The sequence below is a fragment of the Aquila chrysaetos genome, chromosome 3, assembly GCF_900496995.4.
Source record: "Aquila chrysaetos chrysaetos chromosome 3, bAquChr1.4, whole genome shotgun sequence".
Classification (NCBI taxonomy): Eukaryota; Metazoa; Chordata; class Aves; order Accipitriformes; family Accipitridae; genus Aquila; species Aquila chrysaetos.
Window position 1 is genome coordinate 52898591 of NC_044006.1, and position 27658 is coordinate 52926248.

At 39.2% G+C, this 27658-nt stretch overlaps 1 protein-coding gene and 1 long non-coding RNA gene across 6 annotated transcripts in view; one reads left to right on the forward strand and one right to left on the reverse strand.

The window, feature by feature from the left end:
- The window catches only part of CDK6 (cyclin dependent kinase 6), a 208720-nt gene extending 181622 nt beyond the window's left edge, over positions 1-27098 (forward strand). For 3 of the 5 annotated variants that reach the window (XM_030009190.2, XM_030009188.2, XM_030009189.1), the window contains 3 exons: positions 18606-18656; positions 22678-22813; positions 24676-27098. In XM_030009190.2, the coding sequence (XP_029865050.1) occupies positions 18606-18656; positions 22678-22813; positions 24676-24822 (334 nt within the window). In that variant the 3' untranslated portion in view covers positions 24823-27098. Of the gene's footprint in view, positions 1-18034; positions 18058-18605; positions 18657-22677; positions 22814-24675 lie in introns of all 5 variants that reach the window. The other 2 variants (XR_003922690.2, XR_003922689.2) reach the window with 2 other exon arrangements.
- LOC115339344 lies at positions 14858-19805 on the reverse strand. Its single transcript, XR_003922691.1, has 2 exons — positions 19538-19805; positions 14858-15163 (listed from the first exon to the last, which is right to left on the reverse strand). It is a non-coding gene; the product is annotated as an uncharacterized LOC115339344 (long non-coding RNA).
- Positions 27099-27658: the final 560 nt, after the last annotated feature.

Consider the following 27658-nt stretch of genomic DNA (forward strand, 5'->3'; position numbering starts at 1 on the left):
CAGAGCTAATCTGTGTTAATGTGCATAGTACAGAACTTAGTTGGAGTGATCTCTGTAAAAGACGGTGTTGCAAACTGGCAAGGAGGAGAGTATATTGCATAGCGTTGTCCCAGCTTCCAGTCTTTGCACTTCTTTCAGTGATCCTGAACAAGCTTTCAGTTGTCTTCTCTGTGAAATAAACCTTGACAGGTAACTCCCCAGGACTGTGAGACTTTCATTCAAAATAAGGGTCGCAGTGTATATGGGAGATATGAAGAACTGTCACTTGAAGAGCTGAGGCTGGAATTCACAGTGTCTCCTGGTCTTTATGAGACTATGTAGCCCAAGCAAAAGAGGGTGTTCAAGCTAAATTTGTAATAATTTAAGCCACTCTGCTAGTATGATTGTTGTTATCTGTCTGCTAAAATATCACACACACACAAATAAAAAGGTAGCTTCAAAGGAAAACAGTCCATGAGTATGTGAGCTACTGTATGCATGTCCTTACCCAGAGAAGGAGGTACACACTCCCATTTGTTACCAGTAGGCAACAAAGTGATAACTCATAACAGAGCCTGCAGGTTCTGTGGTGCTTTGAATGAGACAGGCAGCTTTTATGGCGGAAGAGATCTCCAGTCCAGTTCATCACTGAGTCAGTTCTTCTAACTAGCATCAGTTTCATCATGCACCCATTTGGTCTGAATTAGCTGTTCCTATAGGTGCTACTCTTTCACAGGTGTAGTCTTTTAAGGTTGCACTTTGAAAAAATTAGGTATACATCTGGCAACGTATGTTTAACAGCAGAACCACAGGTTCTCAACTGCCTAAGCATGTGCTTCATCTGGAGAATGAAGAGAGGACAGTGAGCTTTGGGGAAAGTGATTCACAGAAATTCTGCTATTGCAGAGAATTGCTTGGAAATTTGAAGTACTGTGTCCTTTACTCCAGACATATCCTGGGTTAGGCATTCCTTGTGATGAGTTGCTTTGCTGTTGAATGGTCTTGAGGAACAGAAAATGAATCTGTAACTTTGCAAATGCATACCTGGCAGGAGGATTTATATGTACTAAGTGACCCTCATTTCAAATTAAGTTAACAGTATGTCATCACTTAAAAATGTTTTCCATTAATATTATTAAATTATCCAAAGCACTGAGGGAGCAGAAACATTTGCTGAAAGCCTGTAATCAACAGTAAAGTATCATATACTGGAACATTAGCAGCAAAATATTATGCAACTTAAAATGGAGCTTGTTTTTCTAAGTACAGTACATATTCTTGCCATAGCCCAAGTGCATCAGTGCAGGCAAAGATGTGACTGAAGATACTTTTGTTTGGACAGGACCAGAAGAGAGAGACCACATATTCATACAACATGCCATAAAAGAAACTCTGTCTCAAACTGAAATCAGTGGATAAACTTAGCATGATTTATGTAGGGTAGGAAATCATGGAAGAATCACCAGGGTTTCTGTAGGGAAGGATTATATTCCTTGTCTTTTTAAAATGGTCTTTATTAAGAGTTGTTTTGCACACTGTTGTGAATTGTGACCAACCTGGGTTTTTAACTTCTTGCTACGTGTATGGATATTGCAGATGATATCCTGGTCATGCTGAACACAAGAGAAAGAAAGGCAACTCTGACTGATAGTAGTGAAGACTTCAGTTTGGTTTTACCGTTCTGCACATACAAGAATAGTACTGTGAGCAGAGTCTGAAAAGAGACTCTAAAGATAATAAAGAGACTTTAAAATATGAATACTGCCATGTAAGGAATTGTGAGGCATACTTCTATGACACGGCTTTGTCTCATTTCAGATGCATTTTAATTCTTTGTCAGTTATTTTCCTGTGCTTCAGCTTACCTGATCATTCAGTCCTCACTGTTTTAAGTGGGCACTGTAGCTATGCAGCAGTAAGAATATTTTGCTTTGCCTACTAGATCCTGTATTTCTCCATACAGTAAAGTTCTACCTTTTTTCAGCTGTTAGCTTAACCTTCCCTTTTTGTGCTCTGTTCTCTTATTTTCAACACATTTCTGAAATGCCTTTCAAAAGCAGAGAGAAAAGAGAGCTGTAATATATTTTCAAATCTTCTTTATGTTGGAAAGAAGAGAGAAATAGAGGGAGCAGGAGAGGAATCCGTGAAAGAAAAAAAAAAAAAGGGATGTATAAGTGGATATTGGGAGGGAAGGTATAATAAAACCAAGACAGTACAGACATCTAAGCAAAAAGCAACAGCCATGAATGCTGCTTATAAGTTGGGTTTTCCGTATAAACTGGCAAACATCTTAAATGTGGTTTAAGAGAGAACTGTTCTCTTTATCATGCAGCAATTTTAAACACAGACTTTGCAATCATATTATCTAGTGTTTTCCAGTGAACCTTAAACCAACATATGTAGTGGACCAAGAGCTTGAAAGCGTAATCATTCATTTGTCTCTGCTCACAGTTATATTTTGGTAGCAGGAAAATTAAAACAACCTTTTTTTCCTTTTCTGTTTTGTCTTTGTTTTAACAAGCAAAGGTGGATATTGCAGCTTAGAACTGTAAAAGCTACACAGCTTGATTTGCAACCTTTGAACCAAGGTACTGTACAGTTCTGGCCTGAGTTTGTTTTTGCCATTTTTGGAAATTATCTTGTTTTGTTACAAGAATGATTTAAGTTCTAAGTGCCATAAAAGTTCACCACAGTCCAGACCAACTGTACTGGGAGAAGGTTTGTTGCTTGGAAAGATCTTGTCAGCATTCAAAATTCTGCGCTTTGCACTTTTCCTCCTTTATTCTTCTGCCATTCATGTGCATATGGGTGTGTGGGAGGCTGATGGTTTTTCCAAACCAGACCTAATAAAATAGGATTTTTTCTTCCTCCCCAGATAAGTGGACAGCCTATTACAAAGATTTTTTTCAAGTATTTTTTAAGTTGAATGGACCCAAGCCACAATTTAGCTTAGTGACCTTAGTGATCTGATGGAACAACAATGACATTTTGCTTCAAACTTAACGAACAAAGGCAGGCAGAAGACTGCACTTGTTCATGTTATTCCAGTTTTCGGATAAGCAGGATTGTTTTCCATTTAATCTGACCTCCGAGGCAGAACTCTCATTGGCTTTGCGCAGAGGACAAATGCACATTAATGGAGAGAAGGGCAAACAGTCAGAATTATACCACTAATTATCGAGTACGAAATGGATGTGAGTTTCCAAGAGAGCATCACCCCATTAAAAGTAAAATACCTTGGGTTTTGGCTCACATTTTCCCTCAAGCCTTTTCTAGCTGATATCTTTCTAAGTGTCTACAGTTGGGCTGATTGATAGCCGTTAGTCAAATCCAGTAACTGTATCGGTCTGTGGTTGGAGATGAGTGGTAAGTGAGTGCCAGGCCATTCACTTGTGGTTTTCCTTCTAGCTTCCAGCTGTGCCAGGCTTTCAGTCAGGGGAATAGATCTGTTGGTAAGGGAAACCGTTGATAAACCATAGAAACCAAAAACTGTCACTACCCATGACAAAAAAACAGAAGGGAACCTTGAGGCAGGGGTAAGAAGACCCACAGAAATGGTGTTAGCTGACCAAGTTTAATTTGACTGTTAAGTTCAGGTATGGGCTTACGTCAGGCCAGGCAGTGGCCAAGGGACTGGGGCCGGGTGGCTCTGGGCTGGCAGCCGGCAGCTGCACACAGCTCAAGCCCAGCGGGAGCTCATGAGAGAGCTCCCCTCCTGGAAAGCTTCCCATAGCTTCTTCACGTGCAGATGGCACAGCACTCATTTGAAATCCCCCTGAACATGTCATCCTTAAAAAAATATACATTCCTTAGACAGGTGATATTCCAGTCTGTGACAATCTGGATTAGCCTAGCCAGAGGTCAGAGGAAAAGACCTTGTGGCTAAGAGAAAGACCACAACATGTCAGTCATGATGTAGATATTTGTAAGTCCTTGATATTAACATTGTAGCATTTGTAATGGACATTTGGAAATGCAGCTGGCAGCAGAAATGCCTGGGTCCCTTGTGCTGAGCTGTGCTCGGCCCAGCTGCCAGCCAGTCGTTGTGAAGGTGCACCACCTTTGTGTCTTCTGGAGCATCTCAAAGGCAAGTTCATTCCTGGGATAAGCCAGAGAGGCCTGAGGGCTGCTTTGATGGTAACCCCAGCTGCAGATGGCTTTCAGCAGTCACTCCACCAGCCGGAGAAGAGGAGAGAAGCAGAGCAATGTTACCCGTGCCCCTTCCTCTCCAGCCCAGAGAGGGATAGCCAGCTGTACACTGCCCAAAGACTTTCCTTTTGAAAGGGTCTCCTGGCTCTTTCACACAGCTTCCCTCTTCAGGAACTTGGCTGAGAAAGGCTTTGCTTTTTGCCTAGAGTTTGGCTGCGGGAAGCTCTGTGTACTTTTGTTTGACTCGTAATAGAACCAAACATTGTTTTTATTTACTTTTCTCTTTCGTAAGAAAATGGCTACAAAAAGGTATTTAAACTCCAAGTGGGTGTACGGGATCCTTTCCTGGACACTGGTGCACTCAGAGAGGTTGGAGAAAGACTAGATTTTAACCGTGGCTCATGTTGCTGAGCTCCCAAGTGTGGGGGTTTTTCCAAATTGTCTAATCAGAAATTTTGATCTGGGCAGCTTTACTGTTTTCTGTATTTGATTGTCCGGAAAAGAAATCTAATAATTAGCTACCATTGGTCAGTCGTAAAAACAGTATGTAATAGTTCAGAAGTATATAGGACAAATCTGTCCCACATTTGTGTTTTCTTTTCAACAGCTTCGCGCTAGCACTTCTCCATATGTATGTGCTCACCAAAGCTATTAGATGTTCTTTACACCTAAAGAAAATGATGAATCTGCATGAGAGAAGTGGAAAGTGCACCTAAAGGAACAGACAACAGCAGGAGTTTAAAAAAGGCTAAGGACAGCAGAGTAAAACATAACAGCATTCTGAAACATTGTACTATTTTGTACCAAGTTCAAAGAGAAAGCAAAAGGAAGTTTGATATTTAGATTTCTGGAAAACCATTTCTCCAAGGGAGCTGCAGTGCCCAGAGGCAGCTCCCCGCTGCCCTTGTGGAAAAGCTTACCTACGCTGCAGGGTTCAGACCACTGCAGAGAACTTGCCAGCTGGTCTGGGAGTCTGTGCTTTGGCTGCAGTTGCAGATGTCAAAGACCTAGATAGAGTCCTAATTTGGGGAGGAAGGGAGGTGGCCACAGCCTCTCCTGCATGTGCATGCTGACTGCCACAGAGCCACACACGTGGTACCCTCACGTAGCTGGACCCGCCTTTGCCATCAGTCCTCAGGGTCATGCTGTTGGCTGTGTACTAAAAAATAGAGAAGGGGCATGGCAGGATACAGCTCACATGAGTTCCTGTCCCTTCTTCCTTTGAAGCCACAGTTCGCCTTGTGATATGAATACACGTGTTGCCTTGCTTCTAATTTTTGTTTGCACAACGCCTGTGGCACTGCCGTCACATTCACTTGCATGGTCTGCTTGGCCTGCCGACACGCTGGCCCTGTACAAATGAGTCCGTGTGAGACACAGCCACCATGGTACACTGACTCTGCTAGAGACAGAGCCAGGATTTGACAAGTCGAGAGCTCTTGATGTCAGCATGTGACATGCCTGGCTGCCCTCTTACGCTGGCAGTGTGCTTGATTTTGCAGTCTTTGAGGAAACGGCAGTCTGGCTATGCATGGTCAAACCATATGACTTCTTCCAGAAACTCATGCATAATGTGCTCTGCTTTCCTTTTATAGATGCACTGAATGCATACCGTCCGGAAGCAACTCTAAGACAATCTCTGATGCAGTATTTCTTCTTTTACTTAAATGTTCTCCATATTCATAGCTTCTCTCCTAATGTATCCAGGTTTGTCAGTAATATGTGCTTTTGGTATATAGACATTTGTCAATTAAGAATTTCATCCAAGGGATTACTTCATTTCCACTCATTTATTTTACTGAGCTCGAGTAAATTGGCATGAAGATTCAGTTTCTATTGATTTTGACCAAGTCTGAATCAGTTACCTGAAGATAAATGACTCAATCAGCTATATCATCCAGAATTTGACCAACTATAGTGAATTATCAGATCATTTTTTATTAGATTATGTCCATGAAACAGGTTTTATTATTATGCCAGTACAGTATACACACTGTTCTATACAACAGAATAATTTTTTAAGTGCTCTTTAAATCCAAATAATTGGAGTGCAAGCCTTCAACATCTAAAGAAGTATACGTAGCAAGAAATTTTTCAGTAATGTTCATATCCATAGCTGTTAAATTAAGCCTGTTTGGCAGTGATGAATCATACTCTGCTGCTGTAAGAATGAAGATACTCAGTTACAACTAGATCTAGTCAGACCATTAGCAATGAAAGAGTGTATGTACGAAGTCAGAACTGTATCCTAGCTGAGTGTCCTACCCTGTGAGGCACAGAAACAGGCTTTCTTGCTTGTCTCCTGCCTTGGAATCAGTTTTCCTTTTCTGGAAAGTAATTGCAAAAGGAGAGGTAGTTGTTGCTTATCTAGATCTTTTAAGAGTTTGATGGTGAGGGCACTTTGCTGGAAAGTGAGAGCAGAGTTTAAAGAGGGCCCAGACTTTTTGGAAAACTCTATTTTTGGCAGACACTCCAGCCACAACTGTATGAAAAGCAAGGCATAAAATGGCTTACCATGGAAGGAAGCTTTTAGTCAGTTATTCACTTAACTCCAGAAGAGGATTCTGTATTTTTTAGTTCTGAGCAAATCAGATTTTTTTTCAGAAATGACAGCCAACTCCATCTGGATCTTGGGGAACTTGGGACATGAAGGTGATAAACAACCTGGTGATGTGGGGACTGAAAAGTTCAGATGTGGGGTGGCTCAAGGAGCTACAGGTGCTCAGTACTTCAGAGACTGAGGAAACATTCATTCTGTAAAGACAGAGTTGTATGTTATTTCCATTAAAATAATGTCAAAAGCCAATAGAGTTGTGCCATGGACAACACAGAAGCAGGGCTATGGCTCAGTAATGGCAAAGCAGAGATAACAGCATAAAAAATTTTCTTTACTGAGAGGGTTGTCAGACATTGGAATAGGCTGCCCAGCGAAGTGATTGAGTCACCATCCCTGAAGATATTCAAAAAGCACGTAGACGAGGTACTCCATAACATGGTTTAGTGGGCATGGATGATGATTGGACTCGATGATCTTGAAGGTCTTTTCCAAACCTAAATGATTCTATGATTCTATGATTCTAAAAGTTGCCCCAAAATTAATTTGGGAAGCTTTGAAACACACAAATCCCCAGCATAAAGTATGTTAATGGTGCAGTTGCATAGGGGAGGGTGGCATCTGAGCAGTGTCATCACCTGGAAGTTCTGTTTTGTTTTTTCTCTTTAATATAAGAAATTAATGTACTCTTTCTTTTGGTCAAGATTCAAGTGGGAAAAAAACATTTCATGTGAAATCACTAATAGCTGAACAGGATAAGTAACCGGAGAGCTCTCAATAGGTGAACTCAGATCACTATGCACTGTCATGGGCCAGTGAATGTAAATCTTGCAGCTTCTCCAGCCTGAGTAACAGAGTGTATTGCATGGGACAAAGTATTGCTTAGGGCAAAGTTGTATTTAGTTTAACTGTCCTTTGAAAACTGTATCAGTTTTCCTTGCATGGTTGCTATACATACCTTCTACCTTAAATGCTTATCTCAAGTTTTTCTGCAGGTGTTTATTAATTCACTGTAAGCCAGCACAGCTGCTAAAAATTAAAGTATTTTCTTCACACCATCCTTCTAATACACTTTCATGTCTTTTGACACTCAGACTCAGCAGCTGGAGAAGAAGTTTGAAGTTGAAATTTCACCTCTGCTCACATAACAGTTTACTGTTTAGTACTGAAATGTTTTCCTTGCCTTTCTTGTCTGAAGGGTTGTAATCCCCTTTCAGAGATTTTTTTTCTGACCAAGAGTGTTTTATTACAGCTGAAGGTGATGAGACATATTAGTTGCAGGGGGGCGGCAGTTCTTCTTATGTTTCAGGTTTATCTGAAAATTTAGAGAGGCTTAGTGTAACAGGTGCCATTAACACCTAATATGGGGGCAACAAAAGTGATCATAGATCAAAACATGTACTCAGTACCACATAGGAGCAGCCTAAGCCCAGTTAGAGAGAAAATTCAAGGATTCTCTCTCTTAGCTTGTAATGTTTTCCCAGAAGAAAAAAAAAAATAATCCAAATAACCCCTTTTCCTTGGATTTTATTCCGTGTTGAGCATCTTATGTTCTAGATTGTGTAGAACATTTTGAATTCTGTGTTTCCCTTCAAATATGGAAATTTGACATCTATTGGAGCTCTCTTGTCTGAAGGCTCAGAGAGTGCCCATGTGCAGCCTCTGTTACCTCATTATCACTCTGTCACTGTACTAACGCAGATGACAGAAAAGATTTTTTCTTTCAATTTTTTTCCAATGCTTTTTATAGTTGGATATTTGCTTTTCTGCCTTACTCTTCCCAGCTGTAGAATCAAAAAAAAAAAAAAAGTTAGACTTGTAAATTAGTCAAATACATGTACCATCTTCCATGTAACTCATAATAATGGAACTAAAGCATCATTTGTAACACTGTCCTTTCTCGTGATTTTATATTACATATTTAGAGTATAAGCTCTTTTATCTATAGGGTATACTTTAGTCTGTGAAGCTCCTTGCTTAGCATTATTGAGAAAGAAATAAAACCGTAAAAAACTGGGAACACATACTTGGATGGTAATTTGTTACGTATCTTTGGCCAGATTGAATGAACCATTATGTGTAGTATATGTGTTCCTTTTACATTAACTTGCTTCTCCGTTGATATAGAAGAATCAGGGATAGGTAAGAGTTTCCTTCAGGCAATAATTACATGTGCATAGACTTTCAGCTCATACAAGAATGACAACACTGTTACACATTTGGTTAAAAGGAGTTTATTCAAAGAGAAATCAACCTAATGGCACAAAATCTTTTAGTTTAAAGCTTTATTGGGAAAACAATCTGATTGAAAATATTCAGTTTGTGGAACGTGAATTGGATTTCAATTAGAGGGCCTCAGACTTGAAAACCTATTACATATCCCCTTGATTAAAACTAGTTCCAGCATTAGAGGGACCCTCAGAGCAAAGTCCATTTTAAAAGGGTTTTTTATACCAGTAAATATGGTAAATGTCAACTGATGAGCTTTCTCAGAGTCATCTTGACATTGCAAGAAAAGTTGTGAAACTATAAAAAATTAATTCTGTATCTCTGAAAATTGTGATTTGAATAGATTTTCACAGTGATATTTCACACAGCATAAAGGAGTAGATACTTCATGTAGAAGATTGCTTTCCTTTTATTTGCGTAATTGATAAAGACTAGGAACAGACTCAAACTCCTATTGCTTACCTTGAAGGTAGGTCTTTTGCTGTGGTATAGATGTTTTAAACCCACTTCTTTACAGCATTAAGGAGCACATTCACACTCTGACTAAAACGTGTCATTTTGGAGTGCTGTCTGCTAGATTTTTAAGTGAGGACTAAATTACGAGTTAAATGAAAGGAGTGAAAAACAGCTCTGGCATGCTCTGGAAGGAGGATTTCGATCTTTACAAGGAAAATATGGGCAAATTTGTTCACAGGCACAAACACCTGGAGGTGAGGATTTTCCTGAGCTCTGCACAGACACACACACTGCCTGCACACAGCAACCTGCACACTGATTTGCACCATTGCTTATGTGAGTGAACTGGAGAGGAAGGAGCCCTCTTGGCTCCTGTCCATCCACATAGGACAGCCTTTATCTTATCCATAGTTCAATTACTGCCTTCAAGCCCTAAAACGGAGTTGCACAAGAAGAGCAAAGAAGCATGGCAGTTTTAGAGAGTGCAAGTTTAGAAAGGGGATATAAAATAGATTCATGAGAGAGAAGACAATACAGAAAACTAAATAAGTGATCATGGGAAGAGCATGACCATATTGTATTTGTCACACCAGTAGTTCTTTCAGGATGCTATAAAAATGCAGAAGCCTGCAGTTCAGTTACATAACTAAACTTCAAACTGCTGACTGACAAGATAGATGTAATTTAACTGTGTGCAATGACGAGGTGGGTGTTTAACACACAAATAGTCAAATCATATTGCTGGTAGAACTGTCAGTACAAACAAGAGGAATGCTTCTTTTTCTACTCCAAGCAGAGACCATACATTTTTTTTCCTTTCCGTTTTTCCAAGGTCAGTTGTCTATGTATTTCCAGAACTTGCTTCGAATGTTGGAACAGTTTTCAAAATGCCAGTGTTATATCATGCTCCCTGAGCTAAGATAACGACTCTTAAAGCCCTGGTGAAATAAACCTACAAATCTTCTGGAGAAGCAAATGTCCACAGATAAGAGAACTGTGACGTGCGTGCTGAGGGAATAAGTGAAGGACATTCAACCTATCAAGGCTCTTCCATTTCAAAAAGTAGTGTTAAATGACGAATGCTGAAGCAGTTCTGCCTGGGAACAGATGAGAACTGCCCATGTTAGAGCATATTCTGGTCAAAGATAATATCTGCACTTACCTTACTTTGGGCGTTTTATATATATATATATGTGTATCCTTCTGTTGAAGCACCTTTTTTTCTTATAAGAAGTTGTGAAACCAGATCTCACTTGGCTTGATCTTGGGGTCGTTGATGTCTGTGATAAAGCTCCCTTTTATGTCAGTGGTGGGGGACGAGGCCCATCATTCTGCTCCAAGGCCACCTGGGACCTTGAAACATGATGCTTACATGAAAGGTCCCAAGCAAATGTTAAGCACCCAGAAAAAGATCTTCCTTTGCCCAGTTCCTAAGGGAGCTTTGAAGATACTTATATTTTTTCTCATTTATGCTCTTTCTCTTGCTTTTTGCTGTATTTTTAATCAACAACTGAATCGACACAGTAGGCTGGCCCTGCTTTGGTCGTAAAGCTGTACACAGTGCCTCTGTTTGGTTTCCCTTTTACTAACATTTCCCTTTCAGTTATGCATGCAAAGGGAACATGCATATCCATCTGCAAATACCTTGTGACTGGTCCACTTTACAACTCTGGCTCTTCCCAGGCTGCCAACCTGTATGTTAAAAACCCTCAGAAAGTCCAGCACATAATACAATTGTAATACAATCATTTGCAGCAAAGCAGTGCAAACTTTTCATGATGAAAACCCACACCAGGAAACATTCATCTGCTGAGCAAACTTAACCCCCAAAGTGATGGCTAATCTTTTTTAGTGTGTTCTCTCTCACTGTTAATATTGTTTTCTGTTTTACCTTTTACCTCCTTGTGCACACCAGTGGCTTGCAGCTTCCAGCCACATTTCTAGTAGCTCTGGACCTGTACATGAACAGTGTCCTGGAAGCTCGCTGTACTAGCTGGGTCTTTCTGTCGTTGGCTTTTATCTACACACAGCTCAGAAAGCACCTTGCTTTCTCAGTTCAGGCAGAAATCCCATATGTTTCTTAGGAAATAGACTGTATGTGCATTTAGGGGTCAGAACATTATCTTTAGTTTTAGAATTCATTCACTTCATTTTAAATAGCAATGGGGAGCAAATTCAACACACTACAGCACTGGAAGTTTGCAGTAGTTTTCCAGAAACTACATGTTTTCCTTTATCTGCTTTGTCTAACGGATGACATGAGAAACTCCAGAGAAAATACTAATTATTGCAATTCTTTTGATGTATTAGACCTGATTCTGATAATAGTTTAATACTGATATAGCCCAAATCATCTTAGAGATGTTATTCATGATTGTGGTACTTGAAGAATGATAGATTTTCGGTTAAAAAATTGGGCTGTTAAGACTAAAATAAGAAACTCAGGATGGCTGATCTGTTTTCTGTCAGATTTTAGCTGAAGAGTATTTCCTCAGTCGTAAAGTTTATCTATGTCATCTTTCTTCTTAGATGTAGGAGAAGAGAAGTTTCTTAAAAGTTTTGAGCAATTTGTGATCAAGTATAATAAGCTCTACATGAAGTAACTTCTTCCTATGCTGTGTCTGGCACCCACCCACACAAAGATATTATTAAAGGGAAAGGAGAGGGAGAAGTACAAAAAATGTTACATTTAAAATGAGAACTCTGAATTGCACAACAGCTGAGGCAAGTCACTTGTGACTGGAAGTGGGTAACTGTCCAGAGCGTGCAATGTTGTCAGCTGTGGCCTGTTTTCAGAGTAAAGTTTTATATTGTACTGTATTCATTTTACCTATCAGAAGAGCAAATGACCTTCATCTTTAAACAGTGATACATATTTTTTCCTTTTATCTTGCCTTAGTTTCTCTTTTCATGCCTGCAGTACGGACTTGTCCAGGGGATCTCTCAAAGAGAAACAGTGGTGGGAACAAGACTGAGGAATCAGCTCAGAAATAATCCCTCTGAATAATGGTTTCCACAGGACAGTCCAGATCATGTTACTTCTAGTCATCTCATAATTCTAGATTTAGGTCTTATTTGTTTTTAATTCTAAAAATGAAAATATTTTCTTCATAACAAGTGACTAAGAATCTGACAAAATTATTTGCCAGCTATTCATATTTTGTAATATGAAAAGAAAAAAACCCATAATTTAAATATATCTTTGAGTCACACACTATGCAGCTTGGCAGGTTTCCCATGGCACAATACCGGATTCCTTGGCAAATGCTTCTTGGCTTTAGCTTTTTTAGTTTCTTCAGCATCACCTTCTTGTTCTTATACACAAAGACATACAAACTCCTAGACTTTACTATAACCTTACCAACTTCTAAAATTCCTTGTACCACTTCCATAATCTGCTGCTATATTCTTTGCCTTTACATTTTTCTCTCCACTATGTCAAATTATCATGGACTTTCAACACCTCCTCCATCTTGCCTAATGCCTTCAAAGCAGCAGCTACCTGTTCTGAAATTGCTGCTCTTCTTCCCAACACTTCTCCTTGCTATCTCTTCAACCAGACTGTCTAAGCCCTACTTGCCCAACAAGCAAGTTGTACCTTTTCCACCCACGATGCTCTTTTCATTTTAGGGGGTTCTTGTATGACTTCACTGAGTACATGTGGATTGCCAATACGCAGACTTTTCACTGAGAATATTGTATATATATTCAAGTCAGTAATCAAGAGATTATCCTTATGGTGATAACAAGGAAGGGGATGGGATTCCCAACTGCTGTTGTCACCACACTGAGCGAAAGGACTAGCAGAAAGAATCCAGATAATTATTTTGGAAGTTATTTCTTGCATATCTGGAAAGATACAAGGCTTGTCTAGCCTTGGAGGCACTTGTTTTGGAACTCTAGAGTTGTCATGATAGCTCTGTAATATGTTTTGGTTAGAAAGAGAATTTCTTGACTTTCTGATCCGTTTTACCTGATTCATTTTACCATATTACCTGTAGTTTAATAACTCAATGTCAGAAATTGAAAGATAGTTTCCAATCAGAATGTCACTAATCGGTTCAAAATGTCAGCCACTATCAAAAACCTGCAGAAATCTTTTCCTGTGCCTCAGTGCATGTGGTTTTATTAGACTATTTTTTTTCTTGTGTCTGTACTGCATTATAGACTAGAGCAGTGCTTATCAATATCTTTAATTCCAATCTTTATGAAAATTCTAACTTTTCTTATGGAAAGTGACAAACCCTCTTTGCTTTGTAGACCAAAGTCTGAAAGTAAAGTCTAGAAGTAATATAGCCAGTTTAAAGTTAAACCTCATTTATCTCTTGGGTGTCATTGCATTGTCATTGTATACAATACTTTTAGAATTGCTTTGGCGTGTCCATGGAGTTGCACCAGGGAAAATTTTTTCATGGAGACCTGCTTAGGAAATATTTATATCTCAGTTTTTACTGAGTAGCACAGACATGAAACATAGTGCCTATAAAATAAAATACTCAACCTTTCAGACACCAATATCCAGTTCAGGTAGATAGAATATTCAGTGAAGGTGAAACTCAGGACGAAACAACAACATGAGCTGAGTATATTCCTTTGGACAAGAGAAAAGAGCCTAAAGTTGGTGAATGGTGAAATCTAATTTGTTCAGCTACGTATAAGCATGCGAGCCTTTCAGCCAGAAGATTAGTGGTGCAAGTCCTTCTAAACTATAAGCAGATGGTAACTTTTTCAGAATTTGTGAGGTTTTACATTGCAACCTTATATTGTGATTTGTATTTTTATTTCTGTATTATCACAGAATCACAGAATGGTTGAGGTTGACGGGACCTCTGGAAATCATCTGGTCCAGCCCTCACTGCTCAAGCTGGGCCACCTAAAACTGGTTGCCCAGGGCTATGTCCAGATAGCTTTTGAATATCTCCAAGGTGGGAGGCTCCACAACCGCTTTGGGCAACCTGTGCCAGCGCTCAGTCACCCTCACAGTAAAAAAAGTGTTTCCTTATGTTCAGAGGGAACATCCTGTGGTTCATTTTGTGCCCCTTGCCTCTTGTCCTGTTACTGGGAACCACTGAAAGGAGCCTAGCTTCATCTTCTTTGCACCCTCTCTTCAGGTATTCATATATATTAAGAAGATCCCCCCTGAGCCTTCCCTTCTCTAGGCTAAACAGTCCCCGCTGTCTCAGCCTTTCCTCATACGTCAGATGCTCAAGTCCCATAATCACCTTCATGGCCCTTTGCTGATGTGTCTCCAGTATGTCCGTGTCTCCAGTATGTCCAGGTCTCTCTTGTACTGGGGAACTCAGAACTGGACCCAGCACTCCAGATGTGGCCTCACCAGCTCACCAGTGCTGAGCAGGGGGGAAGGATCACCTACTTCGACCTGCTGGCAACAGTGTTCCTCATGCAGCCCAGGAGTTACAGGCATCTTTGTGTTGGGCTGCCATATAAAAAGGTAGATAGAGTTATCTGTGAAAATAGTCACAATGCAGACTCATAGCTAATATCCATTTAATTGTGCAGCTGCACATTTTGTACGTCAACAACTAAGGTACATGCTTATTGACTCACTTGGAGTTTATTTTACCAGGACAGGGTAGTAATAGGGTGCCTCCAACTCGTCTTCATATCTGTAGGCTAAGGGTATTCTGGTCCTACATTAGACATGAAACGGGTTTTCCTCCATTCAGTGGGCACCATTCCAGAGGCAGTGGATAATGGTCTAGCTCCAAGGCCTGGAGAAGGAGTGGTCAAACAAGATGGAAACCTGCAGATTCCCAGTAACATTTCCCTCCTCTCCCTAAAAAATCAAAGAAGCAACAACCAACAAAAATAGGAAGTTATGGGGACACAACAACATCTGAGACTTCTTGAGCAAATAGGGTCTTAGGTGCACTGTGAGTTTTTTCATCCCATCTTCTTCCCTACTCAAGTGTGTGTTTTGTAACAGCAATGGCGTCGGAGCCCTCAGAGCATGGATTTTGTAGCAAGCAAAGTCAGGGAAGGTTGAGAGGATCAAGGAACCACACAAAAGGCAATGGATAGCCCTTTCCTCCACTAGAATATCCCTCTTCCTGAGACACACGTACACACAGATTTTAGGAGTTCTTTGGAGTCAGAGGACAGACTCACATCTTCTCTATGCCTTTCCCGAGGAAAAAAAGAAGGAATTCTACAAAATCAGACTCTCAGACTTTAACCAGTCTTACACAGATTATCATCACAAGGAGGAGAACATATCCCCAAGTAAGGACTTCTGGTTTGAGCTTGCATAAATAAACCTCAGGGAGTGAGTGCGTGAGCGAGTCAAGTGAAAGATACCAAGAACAAAGGTGAAATTTTACATTTCTGTGGCTGCTGAGTATGCTCCCAGTTCAGTGGTACTGGGATAGCTGATGTCCACCTTTAAGAATAGAATTTAAAAAACAATTGGCTTGAGGTGAAAGTTTTTATGTGTGCTGGAATTGCAGTGCTGGCAAGTCATTACTAAAGAGTATCTAGTGCCAAAATGTGAGATGAGATCTTCATACAGCTGCTGATTAAGTGGATCTACTTCCCCAATCATACATCCAATATTCCAATTGAACCTTCAGCCAAAATTCATGAGGCAAATTTCGTTACATTACTGGTGCCTAACCTGAAGTTGGCATTCTATTGTAGTCATGATGGTGGGGTGGATAGGAGACTGAAAGATGAATTAATAACACTTCATTATGATGAAATATCAAAGTATGTTGGAAGGTCACCTTGTGTTGTATAATTACATATTCAAAAGAATTTCAGCCCTTAGTGAATCTGAGACAGCAGCAATGATGGGAAAAACCTCCCTTAAAAATCCCAAGAATCATACTTGTTTTGGCATGACACTGCCTAAGGTGATTTGCGAACAAGGCTGACTTTGCCAAGCTTTCACATTAATGCAAGGTTCAGCATACATTTTAAAACATTAAATCAGCTTTCCATTTGCATGGATAGAATTATTTGATTGTGTAGATTTTGTTAGTTTAAAGGGCCCCAATATTCTAATGCTGGAGCCAAAACTAAATACTTAAAGTAACCGTATGCTAATAATTCTAAGCAGTCATTCAAAAAAATGTCTAAGGTTATCATATTTTCTGAGTTTGGAAGATATGGAGTGTGTCTGCTGCCACAAACAATACTAGGATTGTAGCTACTCAACATTTTGGAAATCAGGCTCAAAACTTACAGCAGAAGTAGATACTCCTGTCTGAATGAAGTTAAACTTTGGGGTTTTGTAGAAGCCAGTATTGCTGGATACCTTAAAGCTTAAAAAAATACAGAAACCTCTAAGTATGAGTTGAAACGGTCTTGTCAAAGAGGCTGCAGTTAGTAAATATCATGTATATCCAGGAAGCAGCGTGTAGGATTATTTATGATCTATTCAGAATCAAAATAAATAAAGCCCTTTATGGACAAGCAACAGGCTACCGCATTTTACCCCATGAGTTTCAATCTGATGTCATATGGTTTCAAATCAGACTTGAAGAAATTGTTCTCTCAATGTCCCTGCACAAAGCAGTTTGCCATGTAAGTTGATACAACATGACCTGAATGGCAGCAAACACGAAGGAGACAAAATGCGTGTTTAGTTCATCAAAGATGGTCAGCATGTATTCCAGTTATTGCTCTGCTCTTTTTCTTGGTGGTACAGATTTCTGCAGAGATTACTATGTTTACCTGAGAAATGTCACAGTGTTCTGGGTCTACTTACTGTATTTGGTGTGGACCCACCAGCTAGGCAGAGACATGGAGCTCTATTGTCTATGTGAGTGTCAAGATGTAAAGCACCATTTTTCAGAATTAACTCATGGTTAGCAAAAGAAGATCCAGATCCTACACCTGCTCCTGGTGTAATGGGCAATGAGAGGGGAAAGACTATAGCTGAGTACTCATTGCTCTTCCAGTGTAGATGGGAGAGGTCTTATCCTATGAAAAGCAACAGTGAAATGATGTCTTTGACTATCACTGCTGTTAAGGTCCTGTAACAGACAGAAGAAAAGGAGTATGCAGTGAGGCAGGAGAACTGACGTTTCTCCATAACCAAAGGCTGCCACTGAAAACATGGGAATATGTATTGTTTGTCAAGTCACCAGGTCTCAGTTGAACAGTTTTGGAAACTGTAACTGTAAGTTTAGAGCATGCACTGTACTCCAAGAGCTGTGCTCCAGAAGAGAGGGGCAGCCTGGCTATCAATCAACCCAAGTTAGTATCTCAGTTTGCAGTGTGTCTGAATTGCATTTCTTGGAGTAATCTACCATTTGTTGAACCAAAATGGTACGCAACATCTGGGGCCTGATCTTCACAGATGCCCTCATTCTTGGCTGGATCCTTAATCATCTGTCAGTAATCTGTTGGAATGTCTTGGGAGTTTACACATAAAATTGCACTGTTGATCACACCTTACTGAATTCAACACAAAGATGGCAATACAGCCATACGGCCATACAAATCTGAATTTCGTATTTTACTTAGGCACTATGGGGTGATAGTATTTTATAAACCATGAGTGAAAATATTTTAAATTGCACTTTGAAAAGGAAAAGTATGTACCACTCTCTGAAAGTGTTTTGAGACGCTGTTTTTTCTGAAAGCCACTGGACATTCTGCCTATTAATTTGTTTCTTTCCTGAACATATCTTTATTTATGCAGCAGAAGTATTCCTCTCCTTCAAGGTAAATTCTGTACCGTTTCACACCCCATTCTTTACAGACCTTCACAAATTCATTGTCATTTATTTGACCCTTTAAACCTAGGAGAACATTTCCAAAATACAATATACAAGACATTTAATTTTGAATTTATATCCATAACAATTAATGTCTAATTTTATTATGTTTTAATGAATTGCATGACATTCACTCTGGTTTTGTCTCTGTAAACAGCTATTTAAGTGTGTTCTTTGTAGTGAAAAATATTTGTTAATTATATCATTCAGAGGATGGTATTAGTTGAGAGAAAGTTATTTCATTTATGTTAAAAGGTGCAATTAAATTTTCAAAAGTAGCATGCTCAAAAATATATCTCATCTGTCCATTCTTTTATCAGTTTTCGTAGAAACTTGAAAGATACACTCACAGACTGGATAAAACTCGGAGGCAGAAGAAGTGATGTCTCAAAAAAAATAACGTTTTCACCCTATTTTGGCAGCTGTCAATGACAAATATAAATTCATATTCATTAAAGCAAGTCACGTCCTAAAAATATTTCTTTGTTCTTTCAGACCACTCTTCCGTGGAAACTCAGATGTTGATCAGCTAGGAAAAATCTTTGAGTAAGTGATAACTAGTTGCACTATGTCAATACCTGTTTAACATTGAAACACTGTGACGTTTCTTTGCCATGTTTTTATGCGATAATGTGACTAGAACAAAGTATTCCTAGAACATATTTCCTTTTGCTACCATATGCAACATGATATTTCTGTGTATTCCGTGTCAGAGTGGGAGGAGGAAGCAACATGGAATATAGCTCTGCAGAACTAATAGCCATCATCGGGAAGTTGAAAGACTTCTGTTTCAAGCTTTTTAAATCTCTTAAACATATTGGGCATGTACCATTCATGCATATTCCTAAATAGTTAGATCCAAGAGATTCTCTTCACATAAACACAAATGTTTTACTTTTCAGTAATTTCTTTGTGTATTTCAGAAGACAACATTAGACTACTTTAAAATTGTTATTAAACTGAAATCTCTAAGACAATTACCAACAGCTTCTTTGCGGAAAAGACTTGTGTACATTAGAAAATATTTTAGCTTTTAAAATAAACTGTGTAGCCTGTTAAAATGATTAACCATCCATATTTTGGTCAGGAAGGTAACTGTGAGAACAGAAGGAATATCAGCATTTTAACATATGCTTTGTCGGAGATGAACTAATTGGCTTTATTTTAAAACCATTTTACAATTCTAGTTTGTGTTTTTCTTCTTTAGATTTATCAAATATGTTGGGGGGGGAGGGGGCTCTAAACTCTCTGAGGTAGAATAATTATCTTCCAAAATATGTTCTTAGTTAAAGACCAGAAAATTAAGTTATTGATATTACTGATATGATAATTAAGTAGGATTATATAACTTTTTCTTGTAAAAGCTCTTCAGAGCAAGGAATATTTCTGAATTTATAAGAACCATGTAAATTTAAGATCTGATATACTTACGGTGTAGTTAGGAAATCAAAGCCATATAGGGCTAGTCCCACTCCAGAGAATGAATGCCCATTTGCCTTTGCACCTCTGTCTTCCCTTTTCATATGGAAAGGCTGCAGGGATCCAGGGATCTGGGTGAAATAAGAAATAAATAGCAGAGAGAGAGGGGGGTGGGGTGGAAAGGCTGAAATATTATTCTCTTAAAGATATCCCAAAGAGAAGATAGTAAAATTTCTGAGAAGAGCTTAAACAGAACAAATAATGAATTTCTCTGTTTAATCATTTTTCCAGTTCTCAAATCATAACAGATCTGTTTCTAAGCATTTTCATTATTTAATATGAGGTTCCTAAATTGCAGGTCTTGATTTCACACAGTTGACTTCCCTTTCCTGCATACCATACCAGTGTATGTGACTCACTTGCGTGGTTAATTTGTCATGCGCTGAATAGCTCTTCCTGCCCAATCCAGAAAAATCAGTCCTTAAAGTCTACTTTTTCTTCTTCTGCCAAAGCTACTCCTTTAGTCCTACAATATTCTGCTTTATTAAATGAGATAGTTTTGATACATACAACATATTTTATAATTTTAAAAGACATAGCTGTGATTTTTTTTTTTAAGGATTTTGATTCATTTATGACATTTAAGGGGAAAAATCAAAATGAACTGGGATGGGATTAAATGCATAGCTGCTAGTGGCAGCCTCCAACAGGGATATTTCCATCCCTAGGGGCTGAGATTACCTGTGCAGAAAAGAATTCATCAAGAAGAGAAAATGCCATGCTAATTTTAGAAGAAATTCCTTATTACACATCTACTTAAAGAGAAAGTTTGGTTTTGCTTCTTTTGTGCAGTTCTCCTTAAATAGTTCAAAAGCTTCTTGGGTTCTGGGGGAAGTTATGCTAAATAGTGTTTATTTTGTGTTTTCACAGCTGGAGAACCCCCTACAGTTAGGCATAGCTCTTCTTGTAGGAGGTTTGTTTCCTTCTACAGTAGTGACTCATTCTGCAGACTAATTTGGACAGAAAGTAGTTTTGGGATTTTCGTGCGATCTGGAGTGATGCATTTTTTTCAGATAATGGGGCTGTGGTCTACCTTTGCTTTACATGTGCATTCTGATTTGCGTCAGGTAAAATTCCACTGCGTTTGAGGGTAAATCCCTCGGAGGTAGCCCAAAACAATTTCCTGCTTTTCCAGGACACCACCAGCGTGTGGAATACCCTCATAGATTTCAGGCTAAAAGCTGCAATGGTTTGAGCAGACTTGTCTCCCATTGTGATCAATGGGAGTGGAAAGTACTCGGCGTTTCTCAAGACCAGGCCTGAACCTTTGGCAGGAGGTGAAACTCATCCAAGATACTCCCAAACTTAGTCACTGGTAGTGGTACCAGACCAGAGTGAGGGCATCTACTCAGACATCCATTATTAGCAGTTTTGAGCACTACGTGAGTGTGTAACTAAAAATGTCTCTCCTTTCCACTCTTGGTCTTGTCCACCCTACCTGTCTGACAGGCTGCCTCCTTGTTTCTTTTTGTTAGCTTTGCCTGTGCCTGTGCTTATTCTGCCCTGTTCGTGCTCTCTCATGCAGACATTAACAAAACTGGGACTAATGAAACACATTTGAATGGCAGGTTAAACGTCATTGTTATTTACAGTATTTGACTCCCCCATCTTCCTGGGGTGCTTTTCATATTATATTTAATATGGGTCCAGATCCTCAAACAGCTAATCACATGGCTTTAACCACTGTGGCCAAGGGAGTTGCCCCATACCCCCACTGCACCTGTGGTGATAAAAGTCAAATTCAATTTTTCATACAGATTTAACTTACCACTTCCCAAGAGCTGTGATGTCTTCAGAGGTAGTAAAATTAAATTGTCCTGAGATTTTAATTGCTTTATCCTTCTAGCCATGCCATTGTTTTGAAGACATATTAATTTTCAGAGGTATTTTAGGTGAGCCAAATTACAATCTAAAACCCATGTAGGTAGATGCAGAGTAATTCCACTGAGGTAACCTATCATTTACATCAAAGTGTTTGGCCCATGGCCTCACCCGGTCTTACTACCAACCTCAAAAAGAAGAAAGGTCAATGCTGCTCCCTAGTGGTCTTGGGCTTAGTGCAGACCCAAGTATTCAGTGACGTTTTTCATGTTCCTTCTTGTCTTACCCTGTCAGCGTTTCCATGAAAAATCTCGATTTTACAAGCTGTAAAAATTTATTTTCCCTGAAACCTGACAAGTAATATATGGTCTTTTCCAGAATTTCCATCAGAAACTGGCGTTTCAATCCCGCAAATATTAGCATCAGACTAAAACATGAAATGTATGAGATATGATCCATCACTGGACGTTTACCTACTGTTTCATTTATTTGGGTTTTAAACCTTACCATGATTATTTAATAAGTATAAACATCTTCTAGAATTTAAAGCATAAAGAAATATAAAAAGAAATTAAAATATTCTATTAAGGGGTAAAGAAAAGCTAAAATATAGCTGAAAGTGAAAACATAAAGACATTCGAGTCCTATGCCACCTCTGAATTGACACTTTAAAACCTGTATTGTGAAGCAAATAAATTGTTTAAATTTGGGCAACAATTCCTGCACACAGCTTTGAAGCATTATGAAACATCCCTTTTATTGCCTTACCCTCATCTTGACCCACACTCTTCTCTAACTCTCTATTCTTGTGAATAAAGATCCTTGCATGCAATTCCCCTTTGAAATTTACTGCTTTTAATCATCCTGGAGTGACATATGTTGTACCATCCAGTCAAGAGCTGAGCAACTTTCTTCCAAAACACTCAGCCCTTTTTCAACAACAATAACAACCAAAAAAAAACCAAACAAACAACAACAAAAAAAAAAAAAAAAAAAAAAAAAAAAACAAAAAAAAAACCAAAACAAAAAAACAAACAGAAAATTGAGACCTAGGCCAGAAAATTATGCTGGCCACAGAGTGATTCCTACCAAGCACACTGGAGGACCTATGCTCATCAGCCTCTATTCACAGAGATCAGTGCACTACTGTACAATTAATCTCACTTAAATGAAAAGACTTATAAAGTAAACTGCCACTCAGTATAATCCATATAAAGGGGAGACTGCATAAATGTTCAGACCCAATGTTATGTTTTTCCTTTCACAGTGTAATTGGACTCCCAGAAGAAGAGGACTGGCCTAATGACGTTGCCCTTCCAAGAAATGCTTTCACTTCCAGACCCGCACAACCTATTGAAAAATTTGTACCAGATATTGATGAACTGGGCAAAGACTTGCTTCTTGTAAGTTTCTATTCGTTGTTCTCCAAACCGCATGACTGATAGTTCCCACTGTGCATGCCACATGCCAAGAAACATTTAAGTTTCCATTCAATGAGGTTATTAAAGAAAAGCTCAAAAGTAGGTAGGCAAATTCATGTAAATCTGTGAAACATCATCACAAGGACACCACCAGCTCAAGAGGTGTCAGAGCTGAGAATAGTTGGAGTCTAGGAAACTGTGTCAGGGAAGTACCTGTTTGACCTGTCTTTAGACCTTATGCTTAGATCCTCATTACTGACCACTGTTGTGCCACTGATTCAGCCCCTGTTATAGTATAAGCCTGACATGAGTACAAAAACTGATCTACCATTTTTCATGGTATAGTGGATCCAGTATAAAGCAGAAAATAGGCTGTAGAGGCAGATTAAATCTTCATGCCTTCTACTGAATGCTGAAAACTTGAGATTTGCAATTCACCAATTGTTCCCTCTTACAGATGTCAGGATTGAACAGAAGCAAACACATTGTGCTGGTACAACTGGTAGCACTGAATTCAACCAAATTATTTCCATCATTTTTATAGATATGTCATAAACCCCAGCCCTGAAGTTCAGTCTTGGAATGGAATATAGGGAGTAGCCTTACCTCAGTTTGCCTTTTGCCATGCTTGTTGAAATCTAGCTTAGTTTGTTCTCTGGAAGCCTTTAAAAGATCTTGGTTCACATGGGCTCGGTAGTGGGGGCTCAGTACAACTCTTGAAAGACTTGCTGTGTCCCTTCAGAAACTGCTATCTCTGGCCTGCATTATCTATACAGAACAGCAGATCATCCTCCATTGTCCTTATGACTGCAGCTTCCAGCTACGGTAAGCTGAACTACATCTGGACACTTGAAATGACAGGGGAGAAACGCATCTGTTGTGCTTGCAGGCAGCTTGGAAAAGGAAGCTAGGCAGAAGGACAAGAATTAGATTCTGGAAAGAACAAGGAATAAAATATGGCAGAGAGCTCAGTGAGCACGAGGGATGATGGGAGGGGGGAAGAAGGCAAATACCTATGCCTAGAAGGTGAGGTGGGAAGGGAAGCTGTTTCTGTTAGGCAAAGAGATGAGAACTGGGAGCCACAGATGAAAGGGGCAAGTAGGACTGGAAGTCACTGAATTAAATTTCAGAAGTTAAATGATAGAAATTCTGATACAAGAAAAGAAAGTAGGAGTAGGAAGTGGTTAGACAAGGATAGTAGGAAGAATACTATTTGCAGGTGAATAAAGGAAAAGAGAAGAACAAGGTATAAAAACACAAGGCCATGGAAGAGATTTCAGTGCTGGCTGGACAAAGGCTGACATAAGGATCTGGAAGGAAGGCAAGTGAAGTACAACTAGGAAGAAGAGGGAGAAACTGAACACAAAACATTAGCATACAAAGGCTATAAAGCCAAAGACCCAACACCTGTAGAAATGCTGAGCCTAAGAATGAACATATACCTTATGATGATGTCCATGTTTGTATAACCACAAAAGAATACTGCATTGACACTAAGGGGATTCAAAAGTTGTTCTTGAATAATTGCTCCCTGCAGTCTTTGAGACAGATGTTCTGTGCATGTGAATTCAAGAAAACCTGAATTCTGGGATTTCCTAAACTATGAATACTTGAATTTTCTAACTTGTTATTTTCTATTAGCTTTGGGGATGCCATATTCATACACTATGACCCCACTGCTTGTTTTAATATGGATGGTCATCTTATCGTGCAGCACTTACTGAGACACTGTTGTGTCTCATACTGATCATAAATTGAATGTGGCATGCGTTAATGTATATATGCAATGTTAGCACTGTTAACTGTACATTTTAGTTAAAACCAGCTTCTTTTCATACTTACAGAAATGCTTAGCATTCAATCCAGGCAAGAGAATATCTGCCTATGTTGCCCTCTCTCACCCGTATTTCCATGATCTGGAGAAATGCAAGGAGAATCTGGACTCTCACATGTCATCCAGCCAAAACTCCAGTGAGGTGAATGCATCATAATGCTGACTGAAGATGAACCATAAATGAACAAGACGTGTAGCTGACAAGGCCACTGTCCCACACAAACCACATAGCTCTTCTAGCGAAGATCATTATTTGGAGGTTTTATGCACTTATCTTTTATTTTGGGATTGTGATGTTCTTATCCAAGAAAATCAATCTAGTTTACTTTCATCAGAGCAACACAAGGGCCAGGGCTTTGACCTGCTCCCATTGCAGCTTTATGTTTGGTTTGGTTTTGTTTTGTTTATCTACCTGGGAAAACTCCAGATGAAGAGAAGCTGCTGACCAGTTTTGCTGCCATTTTATCCTTTTAATATTGAATGCTGCCAGTGTGGAGTAGGATGATCGAGTTACTGCCAAAACATGATGCAATCTCTCTCTCTAGCTGCTGAAGCATGATTTGGTACTTTTTTTATTATTATGAGATCTCTTACAGTGATATTTAAAGAATGGCATTGAAATATCAGATCTCTCAACCTGCAGTTAATGATACACTCATTAATACATCCAGCTACTGTTCATTCATAGCATATATGCAGGTGCTTCCCCACTTGAAAACTTGGATGGATTATTTTATCATTTCATTACTCTATGAAAATAACAGTGATGATGGTGATCATAATAAATGTCTCAACTTTAAGGTTTTTTCATACACAAACGAGTTATTATCTAGCTAAGTTTGTGTGTATGTTGCAAAAAACAAGTGTTTAACAAACTTCCAGAGTCCTGTTCTTAAAGACTCTTTCAGTTTCCAAATGGTCAGTTTGCACTGAAATCCAGGCACATTCTAGCCCATCATCTAACCCAGCATTCCCCTCTGGAAACTGCAAACACATTTTCTTTTTCTCATTCCAAATTTTCTGATATGCAGCCCAAAGACATGAGCAGAGCCAATGAAAATCAATACAGATTTTCACCTTCAACCTGTTCTGCTTATCAGCCAAAAAGGAAAATAGAAAAAAATTTTCCAGTTCAGAAGCAGAGAATCCTATACCTGTAATAAGCACAGATATGTATTTGTGCTGAATTGTATGCTGTATACGGCACTGCCTTATCTGCAATACCCCCGCTACGCATCGCAAGTGCATGAACATTACTGTCTCAAAATGCCTCAGATGTCATTTATTAAGCAAACTCGTTTTCTATGCAGAAATGCATGAGCTTCTCTCCTAAACCACCATGTGGGTATACTGGCACATTCTTTACCACTAGGGTTAATGTGCCATTATTGAATGTCAAAATAACTAAGCAATTCACATGCCTTTATAGCACAGTTATTTTAAATATTACATTAAATTTTTATATTTAGTATTTTTACCTTAACTAAAATATATTTTCAGTATTTTAAAAAGAATCTTTTATTTTTTTAATACTGTACTGGGAAAAAAGAAATATTTTAAATCCATAAAAGCTGTTCCCAAGCATGACTTTAGTGCACTTACCTGGATATGACTTGGGGGAAAATATTGGTCCAACAAGTTAGCCCTTACCATAAAACCATAAATATACACTATTGCAGTATAACTGATGATAAGTGAGGCAGCTAGCTTTGCTTACTCCTGTGATAGTCTCTTAAGCTTTTATCTTCCTCATCTCTATTTCATCTTGTCTAGCTAGTGAGCCAACATTATATCCTTATTCACAGCATGCTTGGCAGAAGCGCTGGTCCTTAGCAGTGAGTTGAGCAATATAATCTTCCCACCTGTGGCATGGGAACTTGTAGCCATCTCCCTGGCAGGTTTCTCAGTCCTGTGATAGACGGGTTGTTGTGGCAAGCTTCATTGTTAACTCTGTTTCAGGTATCTGTGCTGCCTGGGACATGGTCCATTGCTAGGATAGTGAGTGGATCTTATCTGTCTCTTGGATAAAGCTTTTCACTACTGTTAGACACATAAGTATGAGATGTATGGTTAAATTTAGGTCTGTTTTAAATAAGCCAGGTTTTAAAAGGACCACTTGCGTGCATGCATGCAGTGACCTGTGCTTTCCTCCATGCCCAGAATGATGCCTATGCAAAACCTACCAGCATGAACAGGCAAGCTGCAAATTAGGCTTGGCAAGAGCGTGCATGAGGCATCTGCACTCAGAGATACTACAGATGCAAAACACAAGAATTTTGGAAGCTCTGTGAGCAGCAAGCTGAAGGCCAGGGAGCGGTCATGGCAGCTAACCCTCTAATCTTGGCCTTGCCTCTGTCATTGTCTCTGTTTCTACATCCAAGGGGAACTGCAAGCCCACTGCACTGATGTTGTCCCAGCCCTGTTCCTCCATGGGTTAATGGACCTGAGTGTGAATAGGTTTTAACATTCATAGAAAAGGATGGGCCAGAGTGAAATATTTGCTAAACATTTTTAAACAAAAATTAGAACAACAGAGACAAATTTCAGGAGACTCTTGTGACAGTAACAAATATTTTAGAAGTTTTCTACACAGTCTAGCACTTTTAAAAACATTCCACATTTTACCTAGTGCTGAGCTATCATACATAATTTATCAGGGCATTCAGCTGGTGTGGCTTTCCAGCAGCTGTCAGGGAACTCTCCCAGAGCTCTCCAACAACTAACATAGGGTGAAAATGTAGGGGAGAAGAGGGTATTTTCAAATCAGGCTTAAAACTCTCAGATAGAGATGTGCATCTGTTCCATGTTAGAAAAGCTTGTTGTGTTAAGCTTAGCGAAGCAAAGGCTAGAAGAGAACATGATTGCTGAATGTAGGTACATTATTAGGGTAAAACAAAAATGAGGCAAGATAACACTTTAAGCTAAAGGTTACTGTTGGCTCAAAAACTAATGAGAATATGGACATCACGAGGATGTTAACTACTGGAGCAGTA